Genomic DNA, 25,088 nt, shown 5'->3' on the forward strand with positions numbered 1-25,088 from the left:
TAACTATATACAAGTATTGCAGACAATCCGCACTAGGGATGGGCGCCCAGCATCCACTACGGACTACGAGAAATAGATTTATCGGTAAGTAAAATCTTATTTTCTCTGACGTCCTAGTGGATGCTGGGACTCCGTAAGGACCATGGGGATTATACCAAAGCTCCCAAACGGGCGGGAGAGTGCGGATGACTCTGCAGCACCGAATGAGAGAACTCCAGGTCCTCCTCAGCCAGGGTATCAAATTTGTAGAATTTAGCAAACGTGTTTGCCCCTGACCAAGTAGCTGCTCGGCAAAGTTGTAAAGCCGAGACCCCTCGGGCAGCCGCCCAAGATGAGCCCACCTTCCTTGTGGAATGGGCTTTTACTGATTTTGGCTGTGGCAATCCTGCCACAGAATGTGCAAGCTGAATTGTACTACAAATCCAACGAGCAATCGTCTGCTTAGAAGCAGGAGCACCCAGCTTGTTGGGTGCATACAGGATAAACAGCGAGTCAGATTTTCTGACTCCAGCCGTCCTGGAAACATATTTTCAAGGCCCTGACAACGTCAAGCAACTTAGAGTCCTCTAAGTCCCTGGTAGCCGCAGGTACCACAATAGGTTGGTTCATGTGAAATGCAGAAACCACCTTAGGTCCTTAGGTAGAAATTGAGGACGAGTCCTCAATTCCGCCCTGTCAGAATGAAATATCAAGTAAGGGCTTTTATATGATAAAGCCGCCAATTCTGACACACGCCTGGCTGAAGCCAAGGCTAACAGCATCGACACCTTCCATGTGAGATATTTTAAGTCCACAGTGGAAAGTGGTTCAAACCAATGTGACTTTAGAAAACTCAACACCACATTGAGATCCCAAGGTGCCACTGGAGGCACAAAAGGAGGCTGTATGTGCAGCACCCCTTTTACAAATGTCTGAACTTCAGGTACTGAAGCCAGTTCTTTCTGGAAGAAAATCGACAGGGCCGAAATTTGAACCTTAATGGACCCTAATTTTAGGCCCATAGACAGTCCTGTTTGCAGGAAATGAAGGAAACGACCCAGTTGAAATTCCTCTGTAGGGGCCTTCTTGGCCTCACACCACGCAACATATTTACGCCAAATGCGGTGATAATGTTTTGCGGTTACGTCCTTCCTGGCTTTGACCAGAGTAGGGATGACTTCTTCTGGAATGCCTTTTTCCCTCAGGATCCGGCGTTCAACCGCCATGCCGTCAAACGCAGCCGCGGTAAGTCTTGGAACAGACAAGGCCCCTGCAGTAGCAGGTCCTTTCTTAGAGGTAGAGGCCACGGTTCGTCCGTGAGCATCTCTTGAAGTTCCGGGTACCAAGTCCGTCTTGGCCAATCCGGAACCACGAGTATAGTTCTTACTCCTCTCCTTCTTATGATTCTCAGTACTTTTGGTATGAGAGGCAGAGGAGGGAACACATACACTGACTGGTACACCCACGGCGTTACCAGAGCGTCCACTGCTATTGCCTGAGGGTCCCTTGACCTGGCGCAATATCTGTCCAGTTTTTTGTTTAGACGTGACGCCATCATGTCCACCTTTGGTTTTTCCCAACGGTTTACAATCAGGTGGAAGACTTCTGGGTGAAGTCCCCACTCTCCCGGGTGAAGGTCGTGTCTGCTGAGGAAGTCTGCTTCCCAGTTGTCCACTCCCGGAATGAATACTGCTGACAGTGCTATCACATGATTTTCCGCCCAGCGAAGAATCCTTCCAGCTTCTGCCATTGCCCTCCTGCTTCTCGTGCCGCCCTGTCTGTTTACGTGGGCGACTGACGTGATGTTGTCCGATTGGATCAACACCGCCTGACCCTGAAGCAGAGGTTTTGCTTGACTTAGGGCATTGTAAATGGCCCTTAGTTCCAGAATGTTTATATGAAGAGACGTTTCCAAGCTTGACCACAGGCCCTGGAAATTCCTTCCCTGTGTGACTGCTCCCCAGCCTCTCAGGCTGGCATCCGTGGTTACCAGGATCCAATCCTGAATGCCAAATCTGCGGCCCTCTAGTAGATGAGCACTCTGCAGCCACCACAGGAGAGACACCCTTGTCCTTGGCGACAGGGTTATCCGCTGATGCATCTGCAGATGCGATCCGGACCATTTGTCCAGTAGATCCCACTGAAATGTTCTTGCATGGAATCTTCCGAATGGAATCGCTTCGTAAGAAGCCACCATTTTCCCCAGGACCCTCGTGCACTGATGCACTGAGACCTGTCCTGGTTTTAGGAGGTTCCTGACTAGCTCGGATAACTCCCTGGCCTTCTCCTCCGGGAGAAACACCTTCTTCTGGACTGTGTCCAGAATCATTCCTAGGAACAGTAGACGTGTCGTTGGAATCAGCTGCGATTTTGGAATATTTAGAATCCACCCGTGCTGACGTAACACTACCTGAGATAGTGCTACTCCGACTTCTAACTGTTCCCTGGATCTTGCCCTTATCAGGAGATCGTCCAAGTAAGGGATAATTGAAATGCCTTTTCTTCGTAGAAGAATCATCATTTCGGCCATTACCTTGGTAAAGACCCGAGGTGCCGTGGACAATCCAAACGGCAGCGTCTGAAACTGATAATGACAGTTTTGTACTACAAACCTGAGGTACCCTTGGTGAGAAGGGTATATCGGGACGTGGAGATAAGCATCTTTGATGTCCAGAGACACCATATAGTCCCCTTCTTCCAGGTTCGCTATCACTGCTCTGAGTGACTCCATCTTGAATTTGAACCTTTTTATGCAAGTGTTCAAGGATTTCAGATTTAAAATTGGTCTCACCGAGCCGTCCGGCTTCGGTACCACAAACAGCGTGGAATAATACCCCTTTCCTTGTTGCAGGAGGGGTACCTTGATTATCACCTGCTGGGAATACAGCTTGTGAATGGCTTCTAGAACTGCCTCCCTGTCGGAGGGAGACTTTGGTAAAGCAGACTTCAGGAAACGATGAGGGGGAAACGCCTCGAATTCCAGTTTGTACCCCTGCGATACTACCTGTAGAATCCAGGGATCCACTTGCGAGTGAGCCCACTGCGCGTTGAAATTTTTGAGACGGGCCCCCACCATATCCGAGTCTGCTTGTAAAGCCCCAGCGTCATGCTGAAGACTTGGCAGAAGCAGGGGAGGGCTTCTGCTCTTGGGAAGCGGCTGCATGGTGCAGTCTTTTTCCTCTTCCTCTGCCCCGGGGCAGAAAGGAGTGGCCTTTTGCTCGCTTGTACTTATGGGAACGAAAGGACTGAGATTGAAAAGACGGTGTCTTTTTCTGCTGATGTGGAGTGACCTGGGGTAAAAAGGTGGATTTTCCAGCCGTTGCCGTGGCCACCAGGTCCGATAGACCAGCCCCAAATAACTCCACCCCTTTATACGGCAATACTTCCATGTGCCGTTTGGAATCCGCATCCCCTGACCACTGTCGCGTCCACAACGATCTTCTGGCAGAGATGGACATAGCACTTACTCTTGATGCCAGGGTGCAAATATCCCTCTGTGCATCACGCATATATAATAATGCATCCTTTAAATGTTCTATAGTTAACAAAATATTGTCCCTATCCAGGGTATCAATATTCTCAGTCAGGGAATCCGACCATGCGACTCCAGCACTGCACATCCAGGCTGAGGCGATTGCTGGTCGCAGTATAACACCAGTATGTGTGTATATACTTTTTAGGATATTTTCCAGCCTTCTATCAGCTGGTTCTTTGAGGGTAGCCGTATCAGGAGACGGTAACGCTACTTGTTTAGATAAACGTGTGAGCGCCTTATCTACCCTAGGGGGTGTTTCCCAACGCGCCCTAACCTCTGGCGGGAAAGGATATAATGCTAATAATTTTTTAGAAATTAGCTGTTTTTTATCGGGAGAAACCCACGCTTTTTCACACACCTCATTTATTTCCTCTGACTCAGGAAAAAATATTGGTAGTTTTTTCTCACCCCACATAATACCCTTCTTTGTGGTACTTGTAGTGTCAGAAAGGTTCAATGCCTCTTTCATTGCCGTGATCATGTAACGTGTGGCCCTACTGGACATTACGTTTGTCTCGTCACCGTCGACACTAGACTCAGTATCTGTGTCAGGGTCTGTGTCGACCCACTGAGGTAACGGGCGTTTTAGCGCCCCTGACGGTGTCTGAGACGCCTGGACAGGCACTAACTGATTTGCCGGCTGTCTCATGTCAACAGTTTTTTGCAAATTGCTGACATTATCACTTAATTGTTTAAATACAATCATCCAGTCAGGTGTCGACTCCCTAGGGGGTGACATCACCAACGCAGGCAACTGCTCCGCCTCCACATAATTTTCCTCCTCATACATGTCGACACACGCGTACCGACACACAGCACACACACACCGGGAATGCTCTGATAGAGGACAGGACCCCACTTAGCCCTTTGGAGAGACAGAGGGAGAGTCTGCCAGCACACACCCAGCGCTATATATATATACAGGGATAACCTTATATAAGTGTTATTCCCTTATAGCTGCTGTTAATTATTGTTATTTGCTGCCAACAATGCCCCCCCTTCTCTTTTTTACCCTGATTCTGAAGCAGGACTGCAGGGGAGAGTCAGGGAGCCGTCCTTCCAGCGGAGCTGTGAGGGAAAATGGCGCTTGTGTGCTGAGGAGATAGACTCCGCCCCTTCACGACGTCCTTATCTCCCGCTTTTTTGTGTAAAATGGCAGGGGATTAAAATACATCCATATAGCCCAGGAGCTATATGTGATGTATTCTGTTTTGCCACCTAAGGTATTCTGTTATATTGCGTCTCAGGGCGCTCCCCCCCCAGCGCCCTGCACCCTCAGTGACCGGAGTGTGAAGTGTGCTGAGAGCAATGGCGCACAGCTGCGGTGCTGTGCGCTACCTTAGTCTGAAGACAGGATGTCTTCTGCCGCCGATTTCACCGGACCTCTTCGTCTCTTCTGGCTCTGTAAGGGGGACGGCGGTGCGGCTCCGGTGACCCATCCAGGCTGAACCTGTGATCGTCCCTCTGGAGCTAGTGTCCAGTAGCCTAAGAAACCCGATCCACTCTGCACTCAGATGAGTCCGTTTCTTCTCCCCTTAGTCCCACGATGCAGTGAGCCTGTTGCCAGCAGGACTCACTGAAAATAAAAAAACCTAACTAAACTTTTATTCTAAGCAGCTCAGGAGAGCCACCTAGATTGCACCCTTCTCGGCCGGGCACAAAAATCTAACTGGGGCTTGGAGGAGGGTCATAGGGGGAGGAGCCAGTGCACACCACCTGATCCTTAAGCTTTTATTTTGTGCCCTGTCTCCTGCGGAGCCGCTATATCCCCATGGTCCTTACGGAGTCCCAGCATCCACTAGGACGTCAGAGAAATCACCGGTATTATCAACTGGCTTTTTACTTCTCACATCTGTTGATAACCGTGATTCCCAGAGTTTCCAAAAATGAGGAAAATCCCTCCCTATTATGGCCTCATGCACCAAGGTGGGGACCAGTCCTACTTTAACAATTGCTGACCCACAACAAGTTTCTATATTCACTTCAGCAGTGACATAATGTTGGGTATCCCCATGTATGCAAGTTACCCCAATAGGTATTTGCTGGACCTTTAAGGGGTTCACTAACCCAGCTTTCACGAGGGTAACTAAACTTCCTGAAACTAGCAAGGCCTCTACCCGGTTACCCTCTAAGAACACGTCACACATTTGTTTTTCCAGCTCAGGTGAAGGTACCACAGTACAGGCTAACCTAGCAAAGAAAGACATTCTGCGACATTCAAAGGCAGCATCACATTGCATGGGTTCTTGCGTGACTGGGCAATTGGCAATAACATGACCTGGCACACCACACCTAAAACATTTAACCACACGATTATCAACCCGTTTGGGCAGCATAGACCGTTCTAGCCCCATTGGCCCGTCTCCAGGGCCAGTGTTTACAGTCTCTCCAGCCTTGCGTTCTCTTAACCGCCCAGCAACGTTTTCCCACGGAACAGTCTTACCAGTCTTTACTGAAGGGCGCTGTCGAGGATCTATGGGTTGCTGGGTGGTCATCAGTAGTTCCTCTGCTGCCAAATACCTCTCTACCATGTCCACTAATTGGTCAGCAGTATCCGGGTTTCCATGGCTCACCCACTTGCGCAGGACCACGGGCAAAGATCTCAAATAGCGGTCCATGACAACTCTTTCAACCATCTGGAGACCAGTTAATGTCTCTGGCTGTAACCATTTTTTTGTTCGCTGAATAAGGTCATGCATCTGGGAGCGAGGAGGCTTCTCCATGGCGTACACCCAACGGTGCACCCGTTGTGCTCGTACTGACAGCGTGACTCCCAGGCGGGTCAGGATCTCAGTCTTTAGTTTATCATAGTCCAGAGCCTCAGCAGGGCTTAAATCAAAGTACGTTTTTTGGGGCTCACCTGACAGAAAAGGTGCCAGCAGACTGGCCCACTGTGCTTTCGGCCAGTTCTCATGCTCGGCAGTCCTTTCAAACGTGGTGAGGTAGGCCTCCACATCATCAGCCTCTGTCATTTTCTGCAGGAAGTGACTGGCCCGTATAGAACTAGAGCTGGTCAGAGCACTGATGGCCATATCTCCAATCCGGGCCGCAAGACTCTGCACCACTTCTGTTAAGGCCTCTCTATCCTGACGCTGTTGCCTGTAAAGTTAGTCAATAGCCACCTGCTGCTGTCTCCTATTTTCCTCCATTGCCACCTGCTGCTGTCTGTTGGCCTCCTGCTGAGCCGTTGTAGCTTGCAGCAAGGCTTTGAGCAGTTCCTCCATGTCGACAGACTTTTCAGGCGGCTTTGTAGCTGCTTTCACCCAGGACATATATCAAATCCTGAGGGCGAGTCTCAGTAACTTCACACTGGGCTGTATCTGCATAAACCACCGTTTTCTGCAGGCCTCACAAAGCTGCTGTTTTAACTTATGCGCAGAACGGCATGCTCGCATTCTCCACCAAGTTGTAACACTGTAAGGGTACAAGGTGCCGTTTCCTGGGGTAAATTGCAGCACGCAGCAGCTGAGGAATCACACAAGTCCAGTTTGTGGTACAACTGGCCCCAGTCAGTTTTATTATACAGAAAATAAAACAAACACCAAAAGAAAATACCTTGCCTGTCCGGCACTAACTAAACACAAGATGTTCCTGACTATCACTAAACAAAAACACAGAGTTCTCCAGTAAACACTGTATAGCTCACTTGTATCAGGAAGCGTGTTTCTCTCACAGAGATCTTGCAGTCTTCCCAGGCAGTCTGCACACAAAACAAGCTTAACAGTAGATATTAGTGAAATGCTTGAGTAAATAGGTAAGTCTTTAGTCTATTTTTGAAGGGGTGGTATTCATGTGACCGCCGGTCAGCTGACCGACAGTCACATGACCTCCTCCGTGAGCCCGACGGCTCACTATCCCGATGGTCGGCATGCCGACCAACAGGGACTATTTCCACTCGTGGGTGTCCACGACACCCATAGAGTGGGAATAGAACCCGTGGCGACCGCATGTCGCCGGCGAGTGCAGCGAGCCCGCAAGGGGCTTGCTGCACTCGCCCCTCCCCGCCGGGATCCCGGCGTCGGTATGCTGCCGGGATCCCGGCGTCTGTAAGGTGACCGGCGGTCACCAGTACTACACCCTTTTGAAGGATTCTAGAGTGGAGACTTCTCGCATTGTGCGTGGAAGAAAGAGTTCCATAGAGATGGAGCCACAAAGTTGAAAGCTCGACCCCAGATGAATTACGGGAGATTGTAGGTACAGTTAGTAATCCTTCATCTATTGATCACATGGGACAGTAAAGAATCAGAAGCTGCTTCAAGTACCTTGGGCCCTGGTCATGTAGGGCTTTCAAAGTAAATATGTCAATCTTGAAAACAATTTGCCATTAAAGGGAGTAGAGAATGGGTGTTATGTGGCTGGAACTGGGCTAGTTGGTTAATAGTCTGGCAGCTGCATTGTTTACCATCTGCAAGCGGTGCAATTCTTTTGCTGGGAGACCAAGGTAGAGGGCATGGCAGCAGTCTAGGCATGATGATACAAATGCACGTGTGACTTTAGGCAGGTCTTCTGAGGGAATCAAGTGCTTGATTCTGGCCATCTTCCTCAGATGAAAGAATTAGGATTTGATTGTGGCTGACACCTGATGTTTACGTGTCGGGCCACTATCCAGGACAAAACCAAGGTTCCCACACATGTTCAGTGTTTTGTAGTTCTGAACCCACAAGTGTAGTGGCTATGCTGCAGTCTTGTCCTGTGACCTATCATCAGGACTTTGGTTTTATCAGGGTTCAGTCTCAGCCAATGGGCACTCAACAACTCCTGGAGCTCAGCTAGGCAGCCATTTAGGGTTGTTATTTGGTTATCAGTTCCTGGAGCAAACGACAGGTACAGTTGTGTATCATCTGCATAGCAGTGGCAGACCAGGCCATGAGGTCTGATTATTTCACCCAGTGGTAGCATGTATACTTCAAAAAGCATGGGAGAAAGTATAGAACCCTGTGGGACACAACAAGTCAATGGCACTGGTGAAGAAGAGTATACTCCAGACGAAACTCTGACCTGCCAGTGAGAAATTATTTGAACCAGCTAAGGATTGTGCCATCCAGTCCACAGAAATTCTTCATGCGCTCAATTAGAATCCCAAGGCCACGGTGTCAAATGCTGCAGAGAGATCCAGGAGGATTAAGATTGAACAGTCACCTCTGTCTCTTGCCATTAGTAGATTGTTAAGCACATATACCAGGGCTGTTTCAGTGCTATGTCTTCTCCTGAATCCTGACTGGAATGGATCATAAATGTCATGTGTTGACAGGCGGGTTTCTAGTTGAGTTGCAGCCACTTTCTCAATAACCTTTCCTGGAAAAGGAAGGTTTGATACTGGCCTGTAGTTGGTCATGCAGTCAGGGTCTAAATTGGATTTTTTTTTCAGAAGTGGTCTGACTATTGCTTCCTTTAGTAGTTCTGGAAATATGCCTGACTGCAAGGAGCATTGAACTATTTTTGCAAATGGTGTAACAAGTAACAAATGTGTCTATAACACGTGTCACACTTGGGTAGAATCTGTTTTTTTCACTTTTATGAATCTGATGAGGGGACAGGGATTGTGTTGAGACCTTACGGTTGCACAGAGCACAGAAACTGAACTAAATTTTAATAGAGAAGCAGACTTTAAGTGGAGGATAAACTCAATGGGGGGAGATTCAAAATGTTTGAAAAGTCAGTTGGGAGTCTGTTTTTTTCCTATCTAAAAGACTTGCTACCATTTTGGTTCACCTGAGAGAGCAAATGGTATATTTTTCTTCACATTTCCATATTCAAAACAATACAAAAAAAAAATTAATGTATTCAAGCCCCATCAAAACATTTTATTTTTTATTTTTATTTTTTTTTAAATAAAAAACTTAAAAAAGTTTGCCAATTGCTATTATTGGATTGTTACCTTATAGCAGGGGTACTCAAACGTGGTCCAGGTTTTAAGTTTATCCATGCATGGCCACAGGTGACTGAATTAACACCTCTGTCAATTTGACTTAACCATCTGTGCTGAGCCATGGATATGCCTAAAACCTGGACCGTTGGGGTGCATTGAGAACTGCGTTTGAGAACCTCTGCCTTATGGTGTAGCTATAGCTCCTTGGTTTCACCACACAGGCACCCACAATTTACTTGCCTCTAGAGGGGTCTTTAGGGGTAAGCCCTGGAGAGAGATAAAGAAGATGGAGATAAAGTACCAACAAACCAGCTCTTGTCTGTAATTTTTCAAACATAGGAGCTGATTGGCTGGTACTTTATCTTCGCCCACTTAATCGCTCTCCAAGGCTTAGTATATATTTCACAGAATGAGAGATGTATCAAATCTTCGAGAGAGAAAAAGGGAAGATGCACATAGTAACCAAACAGCTTCTGTAACTTTATAGACTGTGCTTGATAGCTAGAAGCTGGGTGGCTGTATGGGCAACTACCCCACTTTCAAAGCTTTGATACATCTCCCATTAAGTGTCCTAGAAAGCAAAGCTTTTTGGCTGTTCAGAGCAATCAAAGAACAACTTGATCACTTGGGAATTTTGGTTTAAATATAGAACCTGATCACGCTGCGAAATGGATTACAGTGCAGCCTATGTCCTCCTGCTATACCAGGCCAATCGATAATCCCATACACCTGCATTCCCAATCTTGGTCCTCAAGGCACAATAACAGTGCAGGTTTTAGGTAGATCCAGGCTTCAACATAGATGGTTAAATTAAAATTGCTGGACTGTTAGTATGCCTTGAGGGCCGAGGTTGGCAATGCCTGCTATACCTTCTAAGTTGGTGGCTGCCACTACACGGACTTTCCACCAGGCCAAATCAAATCTGACCAAACACAATTAGATCAAACGTTGCTATCAAAACAATATACCAGTAAAAGTTGTCCAGGAAAGCTTAACGATGCTCAGTTCCCCGGTACTAGTGCTGGCAGCGGAAGTGAATAAGGGTTTGGCAGCTATACTTTGTGAGCAGAGATGGCAATAATTAGAGGATTGCCACGGAGCATGTAATTCTGCAAGCTTTCCAATCTTTGCATGGCACAGGAAAGGAATGGCCAGAGGTGGCCAGAGAAGTTTATTTAAGTTCTGCAGAGTGCTCACCCCAACCATACAAGTCGAGTCAGCCATCTTGGGCGCGTTACATAAGAAGCAGTGAGTGGGGTAAGCAAAAGATATATGATTTCACATTGGGGAGATGCAGAGCACAAAAATCAATGGATCCCATAACATGCACATACGATATCCACAGAATTATCAATTCCACATACTGCGTATCGCACCCACAAAAATAACAGGTACAGATTATAATTGGAGGGTAACTGAAATTAACTAATCAGTTTTCCTGTTCGCAATCTATTTAAAGGACAATGCAATCAGCCTTGCATATATCAGAGAACACAGCCCACTTCCTGCACTGTAACTTCCGTATATACTTCTGAATGTTAACAGTATCTGTTTTATAAAAAGAAATGTTTATTTTACGGTTACTGGCTTTTTGATCACTAAATTAAAATCTGCATTATAGCCAACAGGAAAAAGTAGTCATATTAAAAATTAATTGACATTCAAAATGTCAAAAGAGGCAGTCCACAAAATAATTACGATGTTAGGTTTCATGTAGAGGGACAAATCACTAATAGTTACTTACTCCTTTTCGGTCCTTGGGCAGCATAATTCCGCAATGTCAACTATGACGAAAAACCTGCAACAGAAGAAAGCACTGTTTAAAGTCACAAAGTATGACCACAAATATCCAAACACAGGAAGTCTGGTTTTAAATTCTTTCAGAACTTGTATCCCAAATACAGAAAGCCTGTTAAACCCTCTGCATGCACATCACTATATAGCCAGAAAGTTACGCAGAACACTAAAACACATTATTCAGAAGTGCTGAGAAATAGAAAAGTTCCAACAATGAGAATGAACCACCCAATATACTAAAAGGCAGACGCTGATCCTCACCTCTATGAGGGGGGAAGGGAAGGGGGTACAAAGTGTTTTGCGCACCAGTGGCCACTAGATGGTGCCCGACAGAGCAATTCAAATGTTGCTCAGTTCGGGCATGCCCAGCTGCCGGTGCTGACATTACTGTTATGGTGTTCTATCATTTTGATTGGCTGGTAACTAGTTTTTAATAATAAGTCAATGAGAACCAGTAGCACACAGGCAGGCAGAATTTGTACAGGTTAGATCTTGGTTCCAAAAACCATTAAGTGACGGTAGTGCTCTAAGTATTGAAATACTGATTCAGGCCTTTCATGCAAGAAAGCTGAAAGAGATACCTGCAAAGTAGATCTAAGAGTAATTACTGCAAACATTACTACCAGATCCAGTTTGCATTCACCTAATGCAGGGGTGGCCAACCAGTCAGAGGCAAGGAGCTCAAAAATATCTGTAATAAAAAAGTTAAATAGCCTACGTCGCAAGCAAGAAAATGGGGCATGGCTTAACTAGCACAAAGCCACGGCCTATTTTTGAGCAACCGCCTTCAGTATGACGTTTTTAGGAGCATGGTCATGTGTCACACCCCCGTTTTTAGTCACAGTGGGGGCGAGAAACACTGAAACAATTCAGATCTACATAAAAATACACTGAAACAAGCCAGTCTCCCCCTTTTACCGACAAGTCCCAAGGAGCCACAGGCGGGACATAGGGAGGTTGGATACGCAACACACCCTGAGTGAAAGTATGAACATCAAGTAAAGTCGCAATTTTTCTCTGAAACCACACAGACAAGGCAGAAATATGAACCTTGAGGGAGGCCAGACGCAGGCCTGAATCTAGGCCCTGCTGTAGAAAAGCCAAAAGTTTGGCTGTACTAAACTTGGAAGCGTCATAATGATGCGCACCAAACAAAGTAGGAATGCCAGACCCAATGGTAAATCCGAGCAGAGGGCGGTTTCCGGGCCCGCAACATAGTTTTAATGACCTCTTCAGAAAAACCCTTGGCTCTAAAGACGAAAGCTTCAAGAGCCACGCCATCAAAGACAGCCGGGCTAGGTCCTGGTAGACACAGGGGTCCTGAACGAGGAGGTCTGGGCGTTGTGGTAGTAGAAGTGGACGCTCTGACGATAGGCCCTGCAGGTCTGAGAACCAGTGCCGTCATGGCCACGTCGGAGCTATGAGAAGCAGATTTCCTTTTTCTGGCTTGAACTTCCGAACTTCCGAATTACCCTGGGCAGGAGTGACACCGGAGGGAACACGTACGGCAGACGAAAACTCCACGGCACTGCCAGCGCATCCACGAATGCTGCTTGAGGATCCCTTGTCCTTGCTCCGAAGACCGGAACCTTGTGATTGTGTCGAGACGTCATCAGATCCACATCTGGAAGACCCCACCTTTCCACGAGGAGTTGAAACACTTCTGGATGGAGGCCCCACTGACCGGCATGCACGTCCTGACGGCTGAGAAAGTCCGCTTCCCAATTCAGGACTCCTGGAATGAATATTGCCGATATTGCCGGTAGATGGCGTTCTGTCCAACGTAGAATCCGTGAGGCTTCCTTCATTGCCAAACGGCTTCGAGTGCCGCCTTGATGATTTATGTAAGCGTCTGTGGTGGCGTTGTCCGACTGTACTTGAACAGTACGGCTCTGAATCAAATGCTGGGATAGGTTCAACGCATTGAAGACCGCCCGCAATTCCAGAATGTTGATCGAGAGGAGAGATTCCCGATTGGTCCACCGACCCTGCAAGGAGTGCTGCTCCAGCACCGCGCCCCAACCTCTTAGACTGGCATCTGTCATCAACAGGACCCAGTTGGATATCCAGAAGGGACGGCCTCTGCACAATTGTCGGTCCAGGAGCCACCAGAGCAGCGACAGACGGACCTCCGGAGTCAAAGAGATCATGCGTCAAAGAGATCATGCGAGACCTGATCCGGTGAGGCAGGCCGTCCCACTTGGCTAGAATTAGCTTCTGGGGGGGGGGGGGGGGGCGAGAATGGAATTGAGCATACTCCACCACGTCGAATGCTGACACCATGTGGCCCAGCACCTGCATTGCCGAATGTATCGACACTTGCGGACGAGAAAGGAAGCAACGAATACTGTCCTGAAGTTTCAGGACTTTCTCCTGAGACAAGAACAACCTCTGGTTGTGAGTGTCCAACAGTGCTCCCACATGCACCATGCTCTGAGCAGGGACCAGGGAGGATTTCTTCCAGTTGATGAGCCACCCGTGGGCTTGTAGAAACCGGACCGTCATATCCAGATGATGCAGGAGAAGATCTGGGGAATTTACCAGGATTAACAAGTCGTCCAGATACGGCAGTATCCTGACCCCTTGACGGCGGAGTACCACCGTCATCACCGCCATAACTTTGGTGAAGACTCGCGGAGCCGTTGTTAAACCAAAAGGTAACGCCCGAAACTGGAAATGGAGGTTGCCAATAGCGAACCTCAGGTATTGTTGATGTGACACTGCTATAGGAATATGCAGGTAAGCATCCTGTATGTCCAGGGAGACCATGTAGTCCCCAGGTTCCAAGATCAGAACTATATAGAGTGAAGTGTTTCCATAAGGAACTTGGAAACCTTCACAAATTTGTTCAGTGCCTTGAGGTTGAGAATGGGCCGGGAGGACCCATTCGGTTTCGGGACTAGAAACAGCGGAGAATAGTACCCCCGGCCCCTCTGAGCAAGAGGCACCTGTACTACGACTCCTGTATCCAGGAGGGTCTGTACCACCGAATGCAGAGTGTTTGCCTTTGTCTGGTCTGACGGGACGTCTGTCTGGCAAAATCGATGAGGGGATCGGTTTTTGAAGGCTATGGCGTAACCTTGAGTGACGACTTCCCGTACCCAGGCATCTGAAGTGGTCTTCAACCATTCCTGGGTATACCCTAGAAGCGGGCCCCCTCCCTGGGATCCCCCAGGGGGAGGCCCGTCCCATCATGCGGCAGGCTTATCGGTCTTGGCTGCTGGCTGACGGGCAGCCCAGGCTCTTTTGGGCTTCGGCTTACCAGGTTTGGAAGTGCGGACCTGCTTATGGTACGCCTGACCTTTTGCTTTACCTGAAGGGCGAAAGGATGTGCCTTTGGCCTTCGACACAGAAGGAGCTGTATTAGGCAGACAGGCAGTAGCCAAGTCAGCCACTATCTTATTTAAGTCCTCCCCAAACAGAATATCCCCCTTGAAAGGGGGTACCTCCAGGGTTTTTCTAGATCCACAGACCAAGATCTCAGCCACAATATCCTGCGAGCCAGGACTGACGTAGTAGAGGCCTTGGCTGCTAGGATACAGGCATCACAAACCGCCTCTTTAATATAGCGAGAAGCTGTGACAATATATGACAAGCATTGTCTAGCATGGTTAGAGGAGATTTCAGCTTCTAACTCCAAGGCCCATGCTTCAATAGCCACTGCCGCCCATGTAGCTGCAATAGTGGGCCTTTGTGCAGCACCCGTGAGGGTGTAAATCGCTTTTAGACAACCCTCGACACGTTTATCCGTAGGCTCTTTTAGAGACGTGACGGTAGTGACAGGTAGAGCTGAGGAAACCACCATCCTAGCCACACGTGAGTCTACTGGAGCAGGCGTTTCCCAATTCTTAGACAGCTCGGGCGCGAGGGGATAGCGAGCCAGCATCTTCTTTTGAGGCACAAACTTCTTACCTGGGCTTTGCCAGGGTTCCTGACGTATATCCACTAGGTGGTCAGAGTGAGGTCAAACTTGTTTGATCACCTTCTGACGCTTGAACCTATCTGGTTTCTTAGGAGGAACGTATGGCTCGGGATCATCCGTAATCTGCAGAAATAACTTAATAGTCTCCAAAAGATCAGGAACATCCACATGTGAACTACCCTCCCCATCAGCCGTATCCGAGTCAGAACCTGTGGGGTCAGTGTATGTGCTGTCTTCATCAGACGAGGTGTCAGTGACAGCAGTGGATTGTGAGGAGACGAGCGCTCGCTTAGAGGACCTCTTGGACTTAGGCGAGCGTTGGTCAGACTTTTTAGTAGTCAGGGACTGGTTCAACTTCTTTAATTGAGCAGATAAATCGTCCGCCCACGGCGGGTTAGCTGCAGGGACCACATACGGTTGTACCGGCATTGGGGGTCCCATAGGGGGAGTTAGTTTACGAACTAGCGTATGCAGAAGCGTGGAAAAAGCGGCCCACGGAGGGTCAGTATGTGCCTCCGTTGCCACAGTCCCACTGGGGGACAAGGAGCCCACAGAACCAGAGCCCACAGCTGCTATATTCTCCCCATATGTGCCTGTGGCTTCAGCAACACCAGCAGTGTGTTCCGCCCCAGAACCGTTACCCTTAGAAGCAGACATGATATAACTTGCAGTATGAGGTAACAGTACAATTATTAGCAGCACTATATCCCTAAACCCAAACCACTGCGCAGTGTAGTCAGCACTAGCAGAGATAAAGGAGAGATATGGTGACTAAATCACAGAGAAAAATACGTAATACAGTATATCTTTGTGAAAATCCTATATTAAATAACACCTGACGCACCAAGCCCCCTCAGGTTATAGAATATAGGGATAGCAGGTTGAGTGAAATACACGAGATGGACACCACTCAGCTGTCAATGCACACACAAATAGTCACAGTTTGTACAATGCAGAGGTTATTACAGACAATAATACTGCACTGGACTAGCTTACACAGCTATATAACAATAGATATAACACTACACAGTAAGAAACTGGATGTATATCACAGGGTAATTGTACTATAAACCCCTGACTAAATACACTCTTTCTTACTAACACTGTCTAAAAAGGCAGGTAGAATACTTAAGTGTTATGTAAAGGCACAGCGCTGACAACCAGGCGGCTTTACATAGGAGGATTTGCCCAAGCAGTCCCAGGAACAGTGAGCTGAGGAGCAATGGCGCCGCAGACACTGACAGGGAGTGAAGGAAGACAGAGATGCAGCTCCAGCGGAAGAACACTTGCTGGAAATGGCGCCCTGGGGCTGGAGGAGGGGCTTCAGGTCTAAGCCTTATCCCCCCTGCTGGCAAAACCACCGGGTACTGTGGGCGATATTAAAATCGGTTTTAAGAGAAAACCTGACCTGCGCCCATGCCCTGGTGATCTAGTGGGATCGCCTGTATCCACAGTGTCCACCGCCAGCGTGCGCGGCCCGCCTCCCACTGACCGCGTCGGATCGCGATAAAGACCGGGTCCCACGAGCAGGACCCACTTACCACCTCCCGAAGCGCGGCCACGCGATCCTGGAGAGCCCCAGCCGTGTGTGCCTAACGTGAAGTAAACCGGAGCCTCCGCTGTAGGTACCCGGCAACCAGGGCTCGGGAGTGTACAGCGCCGCTGGGGAGAGCTGGAGCTGCAGCAGAGAATGTCAGAAGACATTTACCCCTGCTGCTGCCCTTGAAGTCTTCACTTTTTACCTCATAAAAAGCTTTTCTTAGGGCTGCCTGGAGCAGCCCCTCTGTTAAGTGCCTGCTTACTGCAGCACCAACTGACAAACTGAGCTCATGTGCTGGGAGGCGGGGTTATAGAGGAAGCGGCGCTGTGCATTCTGGGAACAGTCAAAGCTTTGAGCCTGTTGGTGCCTCGGATCGAGATCCTACTCTACACCCCATTGTCCAGACTTGTGGAGCCCAGTGTACCCCGCAGCAGAAAGATGGGTTAAAAGTGTGCAGACTGTCAGGAGCCGCCTCAGTGTAAAGAAAGCTGCATTTGGCTCGAGAACCGCAGGTTCGCCACCACTGACAGCAGCCCATCCCCTGCCTCACTGACAAAAATTCAAATTCTAGACAGAAAATTTTAAAAACGTCAAAAACTACTACATAACTTTAAGAAGCTGACATCAATTCTCACAAGAGAGGACTTGAACATTGACGATCTCTTTAAAGAACTTGAACAAGACTATTTTTTCTTCCTTTTCTGTATCGATTTCACTTTATATCATCTCCCAGTAGAACAATTTTGTCACAACAGGGACCATTTCTTATATCACTCTTGGGTGTGCAGTTCTGCTCTGGGATCAGATACGCACGCCTTGGGTGGTTAAATGCACACCACATAAAAATACCATACAAAAATGATGCTGGAAGCAGCTTCTGATTCATTTTAAAATTAGGCAAAGCTGTACAGCCCATTTACTGTAATGTTACCTTTCAATGCCTGTAAGATACATCAAAATATATTATGCTACAATCTAACTGAAACACTAATCTGTGAAGCATTTTGCTGAAATTGTTTTGGCTTTTCTGAGAACCACCCAAGGTCATAGAAAATGGCTCTGTGGGTTTTCCAAGAAGGGAAACATATGTTCCCCTTTTCCACTTCCAAAAATAAGCTAGAGAATGTTACTTCTTCTGCAATCTAGTCTTATATACAAATTACATTTAATGCCCAGGTTTAGCAATAATAAGAATTTACTTACCGATAATTCTATTTCTCGTAGTCCGTAGTGGATGCTGGGAACTCCGTAAGGACCATGGGGAATAGCGGCTCCGCAGGAGACTGGGCACAAAAGTAAAGCTTTAGGACTACCTGGTGTGCACTGGCTCCTCCCCCTATGACCCTCCTTCAAGCCTCAGTTAGGATACTGTGCCCGGACGAGCGTACACAATAAGGAAGGATTTATGAATCCCGGGTAAGACTCATACCAGCCACACCAATCACACCGTACAACTTGTGATCTGAACCCAGTTAACAGCATGATAACAGAGGAGCCTCTGGATAGATGGCTCACAACAATAACCCGATTTAGTTAACAATAACTATGTACAAGTATTGCAGACAATCCGCACTTGGGATGGGCGCCCAGCATCCACTACGGACTACGAGAAATAGAATTATCGGTAAGTAAATTCTTATTTTCTCTGACGTCCTAGTGGATGCTGGGAACTCCGTAAGGACCATGGGGATTATACCAAAGCTCCCAAACGGGCGGGAGAGTGCGGATGACTCTGCAGCACCGAATGAGAGAACTCCAGGTCCTCCTCAGCCAGGGTATCAAAATTGTAGAATTTAGCAAACGTGTTTTCCCCTGACCAAGTAGCTGCTCGGCAAAGTTGTAAAGCCGAGACCCCTCGGGCAGCCGCCCAAGATGAGCCCACCTTCCTTGTGGAATGGGCTTTTACAGATTTTGGCTGTGGCAGGCCTGCCACAGAATGTGCAAGCTGAATTGTATGACAATCCAACGAGCAATAGTCTGCTTAGAAGCAGGAGCACCCAGCTTGTTGGGTGCATACAGGATAAACAGCGAGTCAGATTTTCTGACTCCAGCCGTCCTGGAAACATATATTTTCAAGGCCCTGACTACGTCCAACAACTTGGAGTCCTCCAAGTCACTAGTAGCCGCAGGTACCACAATAGGTTGGTTCAGATGAAACACTGAAACCACCTTAGGGAGAAAATGAGGACGAGTCCTCAATTCCGCCCTGTCTGAATGGAAGATCAGATAAGGGCTTTTACAGGATAAAGCCCGCCAATTCTGACACGTGCCTGGCCGAGGCCAGGGCCAACAACATGACCACTTTCCATGTGAGGTATTTTAACTCCACAGATTCAAGTGGTTCAAACCAATGTGACTTTAGGAACCCCAAAACTACAGTGAGATCCCAAAGTGCCACTGGAGGCACAAAAGGAGGCTGTATATGCAGTACCCCTTTTACAAACGTCTGAACTTCAGGAACTGAAGCCAGTTCTTTCTGGAAGAAAATTGACAGGGCCGAAATTTGAACCTTAATGGACCCCAATTTTAGGCCCATAGACACTCCTGTTTACAGGAAATGCAGGAATCGACCTAGTTGAAATTCCTCCATCGGGGCCTTACTGGCCTCGCACCACGCAACATATTTTCGCCAAATGCGGTGATAATGCTTTGCGGTTACATCCTTCCTGGTTTGATCAGGATAGGGATGACTTCATCCGGAATGCCTTTTTCCTTCAGGATCCCTGCCGTCAAACGCAGCCGCGGTAAGTCTTGGAATAGACAGGGTCCTTGCTGGAGCAGGTCCCTTCTTAGAGGTAGAGGCCACGGGTCCTCCGTGAGCATCTCTTGAAGTTCCGGGTACCAAGTCCTTCTTGGCCAATCCGGAGCCACGAGTATAGTTCTTACTCCCCTCCGTCTTATAATTCTCAGTACTTTTGGTATGAGAGGAAGAGGAGGGAACACATACACTGACTGGTACACCCACGGTGTTACCAGAGCGTCCACAGCTATTGCCTGAGGGTCCCTTGACCTGGCGCAATACCTGTCCAATTTTTTGTTTAGGCGGGACGCCATCATGTCCACCTTTGGTTTTTCCCAACGGTTTACAATCATGTGGAAGACTTCTGGGTGAAGTCCCCACTCTCCCGGGTGGAGGTCGTGCCTGCTGAGGAAGTCTGCTTCCCAGTTGTCCACTCCCGGAATGAACACTGATGAATCACATGATTTTCCGCCCAGCGAAAAATCCTTGCAGCTTCTGCCATTGCCCTCCTGCTTCTTGTGCCGCCCTGTCTGTTTACGTGGGCGACTGCCGTGATGTTGTCCGACTGGATCAGCACCGGTTGACCTTGAAGCAGAGGTCTTGCTTGGCTTAGGGCATTGTAAATGGCCCTTAGCTCCAAAATATTTATGTGAAGTGATGTCTCCAGGCTTGACCACAAGCCCTGGAAATTTCTTCCCTGTGTGACTGCTCCCCAGCCTCGCAGGCTGGCATCCGTGGTCACCAGGACCCAGTCCTGAATGCCGAATCTGCGGCCCTCTAGAAGATGAGCACTCTGCAACCACCACAGGAGAGCCACCCTTGTCTTTGGTGACAGGGTTATCCGCTGATGCATCTGAAGATGCGATCCGGACCATTTGTCCAGCAGGTCCCACTGGAAAGTTCTTGCGTGGAATCTGCCGAATGGAATTGCTTCGTAGGAAGCCACCATTTTTCCCAGGACCCTTGTGCACTGATGCACTGACACTTGGCCTGGTTTTAGGAGGTTTCTGACTAGTTCGGATAACTCCCTGGCTTTCTCCTCCGGGAGAAACACCTTTTTCTGGACTGTGTCCAGGATCATCCCTAGGAATAGAAGACGTGTCGTCGGGATCAGCTGCGATTTTGGAATATTGAGAATCCAACCGTGCTGCCGCAACACTACTTGAGATAGTGCTACCCCGACTACCAACTGTTCCCTGGATCTTGCCCTTATCAGGAGATCGTCCAAGTAAGGGATAACTAAAACTCCCTTCCTTCGAAGGAGTATCATCATTTCGGCCATTACTTTGGTAAAGACCCGGGGTGCCGTGGATAGACCAAACGGCAACGTCTGGAATTGGTAATGACAGTCCTGTACCACAAACCTGAGGTACCCTTGGTGAGAAGGGTAAATTGGGACATGGAGATAAGCATCCTTGATGTCCAGAGACACCATATAATCCCCTTCTTCCAGGTTCGCAATCACCGCTCTGAGTGACTCCATCTTGAATTTGAACCTTTGTATGTAAGTGTTCAAGGATTTCAGATTTAAAATAAGTCTCACCGAGCCGTCCGGCTTCGGTACCACAAACAGCGTGGAATAATACCCCTTTCCCTGTTGTAGGAGGGGTACCTTGATTATCACCTGCTGGGAATACAGCTTGTGAATGGCTTCTGCTGCAGCCTGTTTCCTCTCCCTCTGCCACGGGGCAGAAATGAGGAGTCTTTTGCCCGCTTGCCCTTATGGGGCCTAAAGGAATGCGCCTGATAATACGGCGTCTTCTTATGTTGAGAGGCTACCTGGGGTAAAAATGTGGATTTCCCAGCCGTTGCCGTGGCCACCAGGTCTGTTAGACCTACCCCAAATAACTCCTCTCTTTTATAAGGCAATACTTCCATATGCCTTTTGGAATCAGCATCACCTGACCACTGTCTTGTCCATAACCCTCTTCTGGCAGAAATGGACAGCGCACTTACTCTTGATGCCAGTCGGCAAATATCCCTCTGTGCATCACGCATATATAGAAATGCATCTTTTAAATGCTCTATAGTCAGTAATATACTGTCCCTATCTAGGGTATCAATATTGTCAGTCAGGGAATCCGACCAAGCCACCCCAGCACTGCACAACCAGGCTGAGGCAATTGCTGGTCGCAGTATCACACCCGTGTGAGTGTATATACATTTTTAGGATATTTTCCTGCTTTCTGTCAGCAGGTTCCTTAAGGGCGGCCGTATCCAGGGACGGTAGTGCCACCTGTTTAGACAAGCGTGTGAGCGCTTTATCCACCCTAGGGGGTGTTTCCCAACGTGCCCTATCCTCTGGCGGGAAGAGGTATGATGCTAATAACTTTTTAGGAATTAACAGTTTTTATCGGGGGAAACCCACGCATCATCACACACTTCATTTAATTCCTCAGATGCAGGAAAAACTACCGGCAGTTTTTTCTCACCCAACATAATACCCATTTTAGTGGTACTGGTATTATCAGAAATAAGTAAAACATTTTCCATAGCCTCAATCATGTAACGTGTGGCCCTACTGGAAGTCACATTCGTCTCTTAATCGTCGACACTGGAGTCAGTATCCGTGTCGGCGTCTGTATCTGCCATCTGAGGTAACGGGCGTTTTAGAGCCCCTGATGGCTTTTGAGACACCTGGACAGGCACAGGCTGAGTAGCCGGCTGTCTCATGTCATCAATCTTTTGTAAAGAGCTGACACGGTCACGTAATTCCTTCCATAAGCTCAGCCACTCAGGTGCCGACTCCCTAGGGGGTGACATCTCCATTACAGGCAATTGCTCCGCCTCCACACCATTTTCCTCCTCATACATGTCGACACAATTGTACCGACACAGCACACACACAGGGAATGCTCTGATAGAGGACAGGACCCAACTAGCCCTTTGGGGAGACAGAGGGAGAGTATGCCAGCACACACCAGAGCGCTATATATATACAGGGATAACCTTATATAAGTGTTTTTCCCTTTATAGCTGCTGTTTTATTAATACTGCGCCTAATTAGTGCCCCCCTCTCTTTTTTAACCCTTTTCTGTAGTGTAGTAACTGCAGGGGAGAGCCAGGGAGCTTCCCTCCAACGGAGCTGTGAGAGAAAATGGCGCCAGTGTGCTGAGGAGATAGGCTCCGCCCCTTTTTCGCGGACTTTTCTCCCGCTTTTTTATGGATTCTGGCAGGGGTTAAAATACATCCATATAGCCCTGGGGGTTATATGTGATGTATGTTTGCCAGCCAAGGTGTTTTTATTGCTGCTCAGGGCGCCCCCCCCCCCAGCGCCCTCAGTGACTGCAGTGTGAGGTGTGTATGAGGAGCAAAGGCGCACAGCTGCAGTGGTGTGCGCTACCTTGGTGAAGACTGATGTCTTCTGCCGCCGATTTTTCCGGACCTCTTCTTGCTTCTGGCTCTGTAAGGGGGCCGGCGGCGCGGCTCTGGGACCGGACTCCGAGGCTGGGCCTGTGTTCGGTCCCTCTGGAGCTAATGGTGTCCAGTAGCCTAAGAAGCCCAAGCTGGCTGCAAGCAAGCAGGTTCGCTTCTTCTCCCCTTAGTCCCTCGATGCAGTGAGCCTGTTGCCAGCAGGTCTCACTGAAAATAAAAAACCTAAAACTAAACTTTCACTAAGAAGCTCAGGAGAGCCCCTAGTGTGCACCCTTCTCGGCCGGGCACAAAAATCTAACTGAGGCTTGGAGGAGGGTCATAGGGGGAGGAGCCAGTGCACACCAGGTAGTCCTAAAGCTTTACTTTTGTGCCCAGTCTCCTGCGGAGCCGCTATTCCCCATGGTCCTTACGGAGTTCCCAGCATCCACTAGGACGTCAGAGAAAAATACACTGCATTCTCCACGCCGATTGTGAAGTGCATACCGGAACCAAAAGAGACGATACTTTGTGACCAGTAATATCGCTCATTTCCCTAACACCCTACAGGTGCACGAAGGAAAAGGAAAATAAACATTACTAGGAAGTGAATCTCCTCCATGATAAACACATGCACGTCACAGCCAGATCCTAATTACTGTGTAGACAATATTAATCTCTCTATTGCTGACATATTAATAACTAGTGATGTGCACCGGACATTTTTCGGGTTGTGTTTTGGTTTTGGATTCGGTTCCGCGGCCGTGTTTTGGATTCGGACGCGTTTTGGCAAAACCTCACCGAAAATTTTTTGTCAGATTCGGGTGTGTTTTGGATTCGGGTGTTTTTTTACAAAAAACCCAAAAAAACAGCTTACATCATAGAATTTGGGGGTCATTTTGATCCCATAGTTTTATTAACCTCAATAACCATAATTTCTACTCATTTCCAGTCTATTCTAAACACCTCACAATATTATTTTTAGTCCTAAAATTTGCACCGAGGTCGCTGGATGGCTAAGCTAAGCGACCCAAGTGGCCGACACAAACACCTGGCCCATCTAGGAGTGGCACTGCAGTGTCAGGCAGGATGGCACGTCAAAAAAATAGTCCCCAAACAGCACATGATGCAAAGAAAAAAAGAGGCGCACCAAGGTCGCTGTGTGACTAAGCAAAGCGACACAAGTGGCCGACACAAACACCTGGCCCATCTAGGAGTGGCACTGCAGTGTCAGGCAGGATGGCACTTCAAAAAAATTGTCCCCAAACAGCACATGATACAAAGAAAAATTAAAGAAAAAAAGAGGTGCAAGATGGAATTGTCCTTGGGCCCTCCCACCCACCCTTATGTTGTATAAACAGGACATGCACACTTTAAGGAACCCATCATTTCAGCGACAGGGTCTGCCACACGACTGTGACTGAAATGACTGGTTGGTTTGGGCCCCCACCAAAATAAGAAGCAATCAATCTCTCCTTGCACAAACTGGCTCTACAGAGGCAAGATGTCCACCTCATCATCATCCTCCGATTCCTCACCCCTTTCACTGTGTACATCCCCCTCCTCACAGATTATTAATTCGTCCCCACTGGAATCCACCATCTCAGGTCCCTGTGTACTTTGTGGAGGAAATTGCTGCTGGTGAATGTCTCCACGGAGGAATTGATTATAATTCATTTTGATGAACATCATCTTCTCCACATTTTCTAGAAGTAACCTCGTACGCCGATTGCTGACAAGGTGAGCGGCTGCACTAAACACTCTTTCGGAGTACACACTGGAGGGAGGGCAACTTAGGTAGAATAAAGCCAGTTTGTGCAAGGGCCTCCAAATTGCCTCTTTTTCCTGCCAGTATACGTACGGACTGTCTGACGTGCCTACTTGGATGCGGTCACTCATATAATCCTCCACCATTCTTTCAATGGTGAGAGAATCATATGAAGTGACAGTAGACGACATGTCAGTAATCGTTGGCAGGTCCTTCAGTCCGGACCAGATGTCAGCACTCGCTTCAGACTGCCCTGCATCACCGCCAGCGGGTGGGCTCGGAATTCTTAGCCTTTTCCTCGCACCCCCAGTTGCGGGAGAATGTGAAGGAGGAGATGTTGACGGGTCACGTTCCGCTTGACTTGACAATTTTCTCACCAGCAGGTCTTTGAACCTCTGCAGACTTGTGTCTGCCGGAAAGAGAGATACAACGTAGGTTTTAAATCTAGGATCGAGCACGGTGGCCAAAATGTAGTGCTCTGATTTCAACAGATTGACCACCCGTGAATCCTGGTTAAGCGAATTAAGGGCTCCATCCACAAGTCCCACATGCCTAGCGGAATCGCTCTGTTTTAACTCCTCCTTCAA

General features: G+C 48.2%; 1 protein-coding gene across 4 annotated transcripts in view; it reads right to left on the reverse strand.

Moving 5' to 3' along the window:
• Positions 1-25,088, reverse strand: part of SNX10 (sorting nexin 10) — a 181,080-nt gene that overhangs the window by 74,562 nt on the left and 81,430 nt on the right. For 3 of the 4 annotated variants that reach the window (XM_063921996.1, XM_063921997.1, XM_063921998.1), the window contains one exon: positions 11,128-11,181. In XM_063921996.1, coding sequence (XP_063778066.1) covers positions 11,128-11,151 — 24 coding nt within the window. In that variant the 5' untranslated portion in view covers positions 11,152-11,181. Of the gene's footprint in view, positions 1-11,127; positions 11,182-16,643; positions 16,729-25,088 lie in introns of those variants that run through there. The other variant, XM_063921999.1, reaches the window with a different exon arrangement.

The sequence above is a fragment of the Pseudophryne corroboree genome, chromosome 5 (genome assembly GCF_028390025.1).
Source record: "Pseudophryne corroboree isolate aPseCor3 chromosome 5, aPseCor3.hap2, whole genome shotgun sequence".
Taxonomy (NCBI): Eukaryota; Metazoa; Chordata; class Amphibia; order Anura; family Myobatrachidae; genus Pseudophryne; species Pseudophryne corroboree.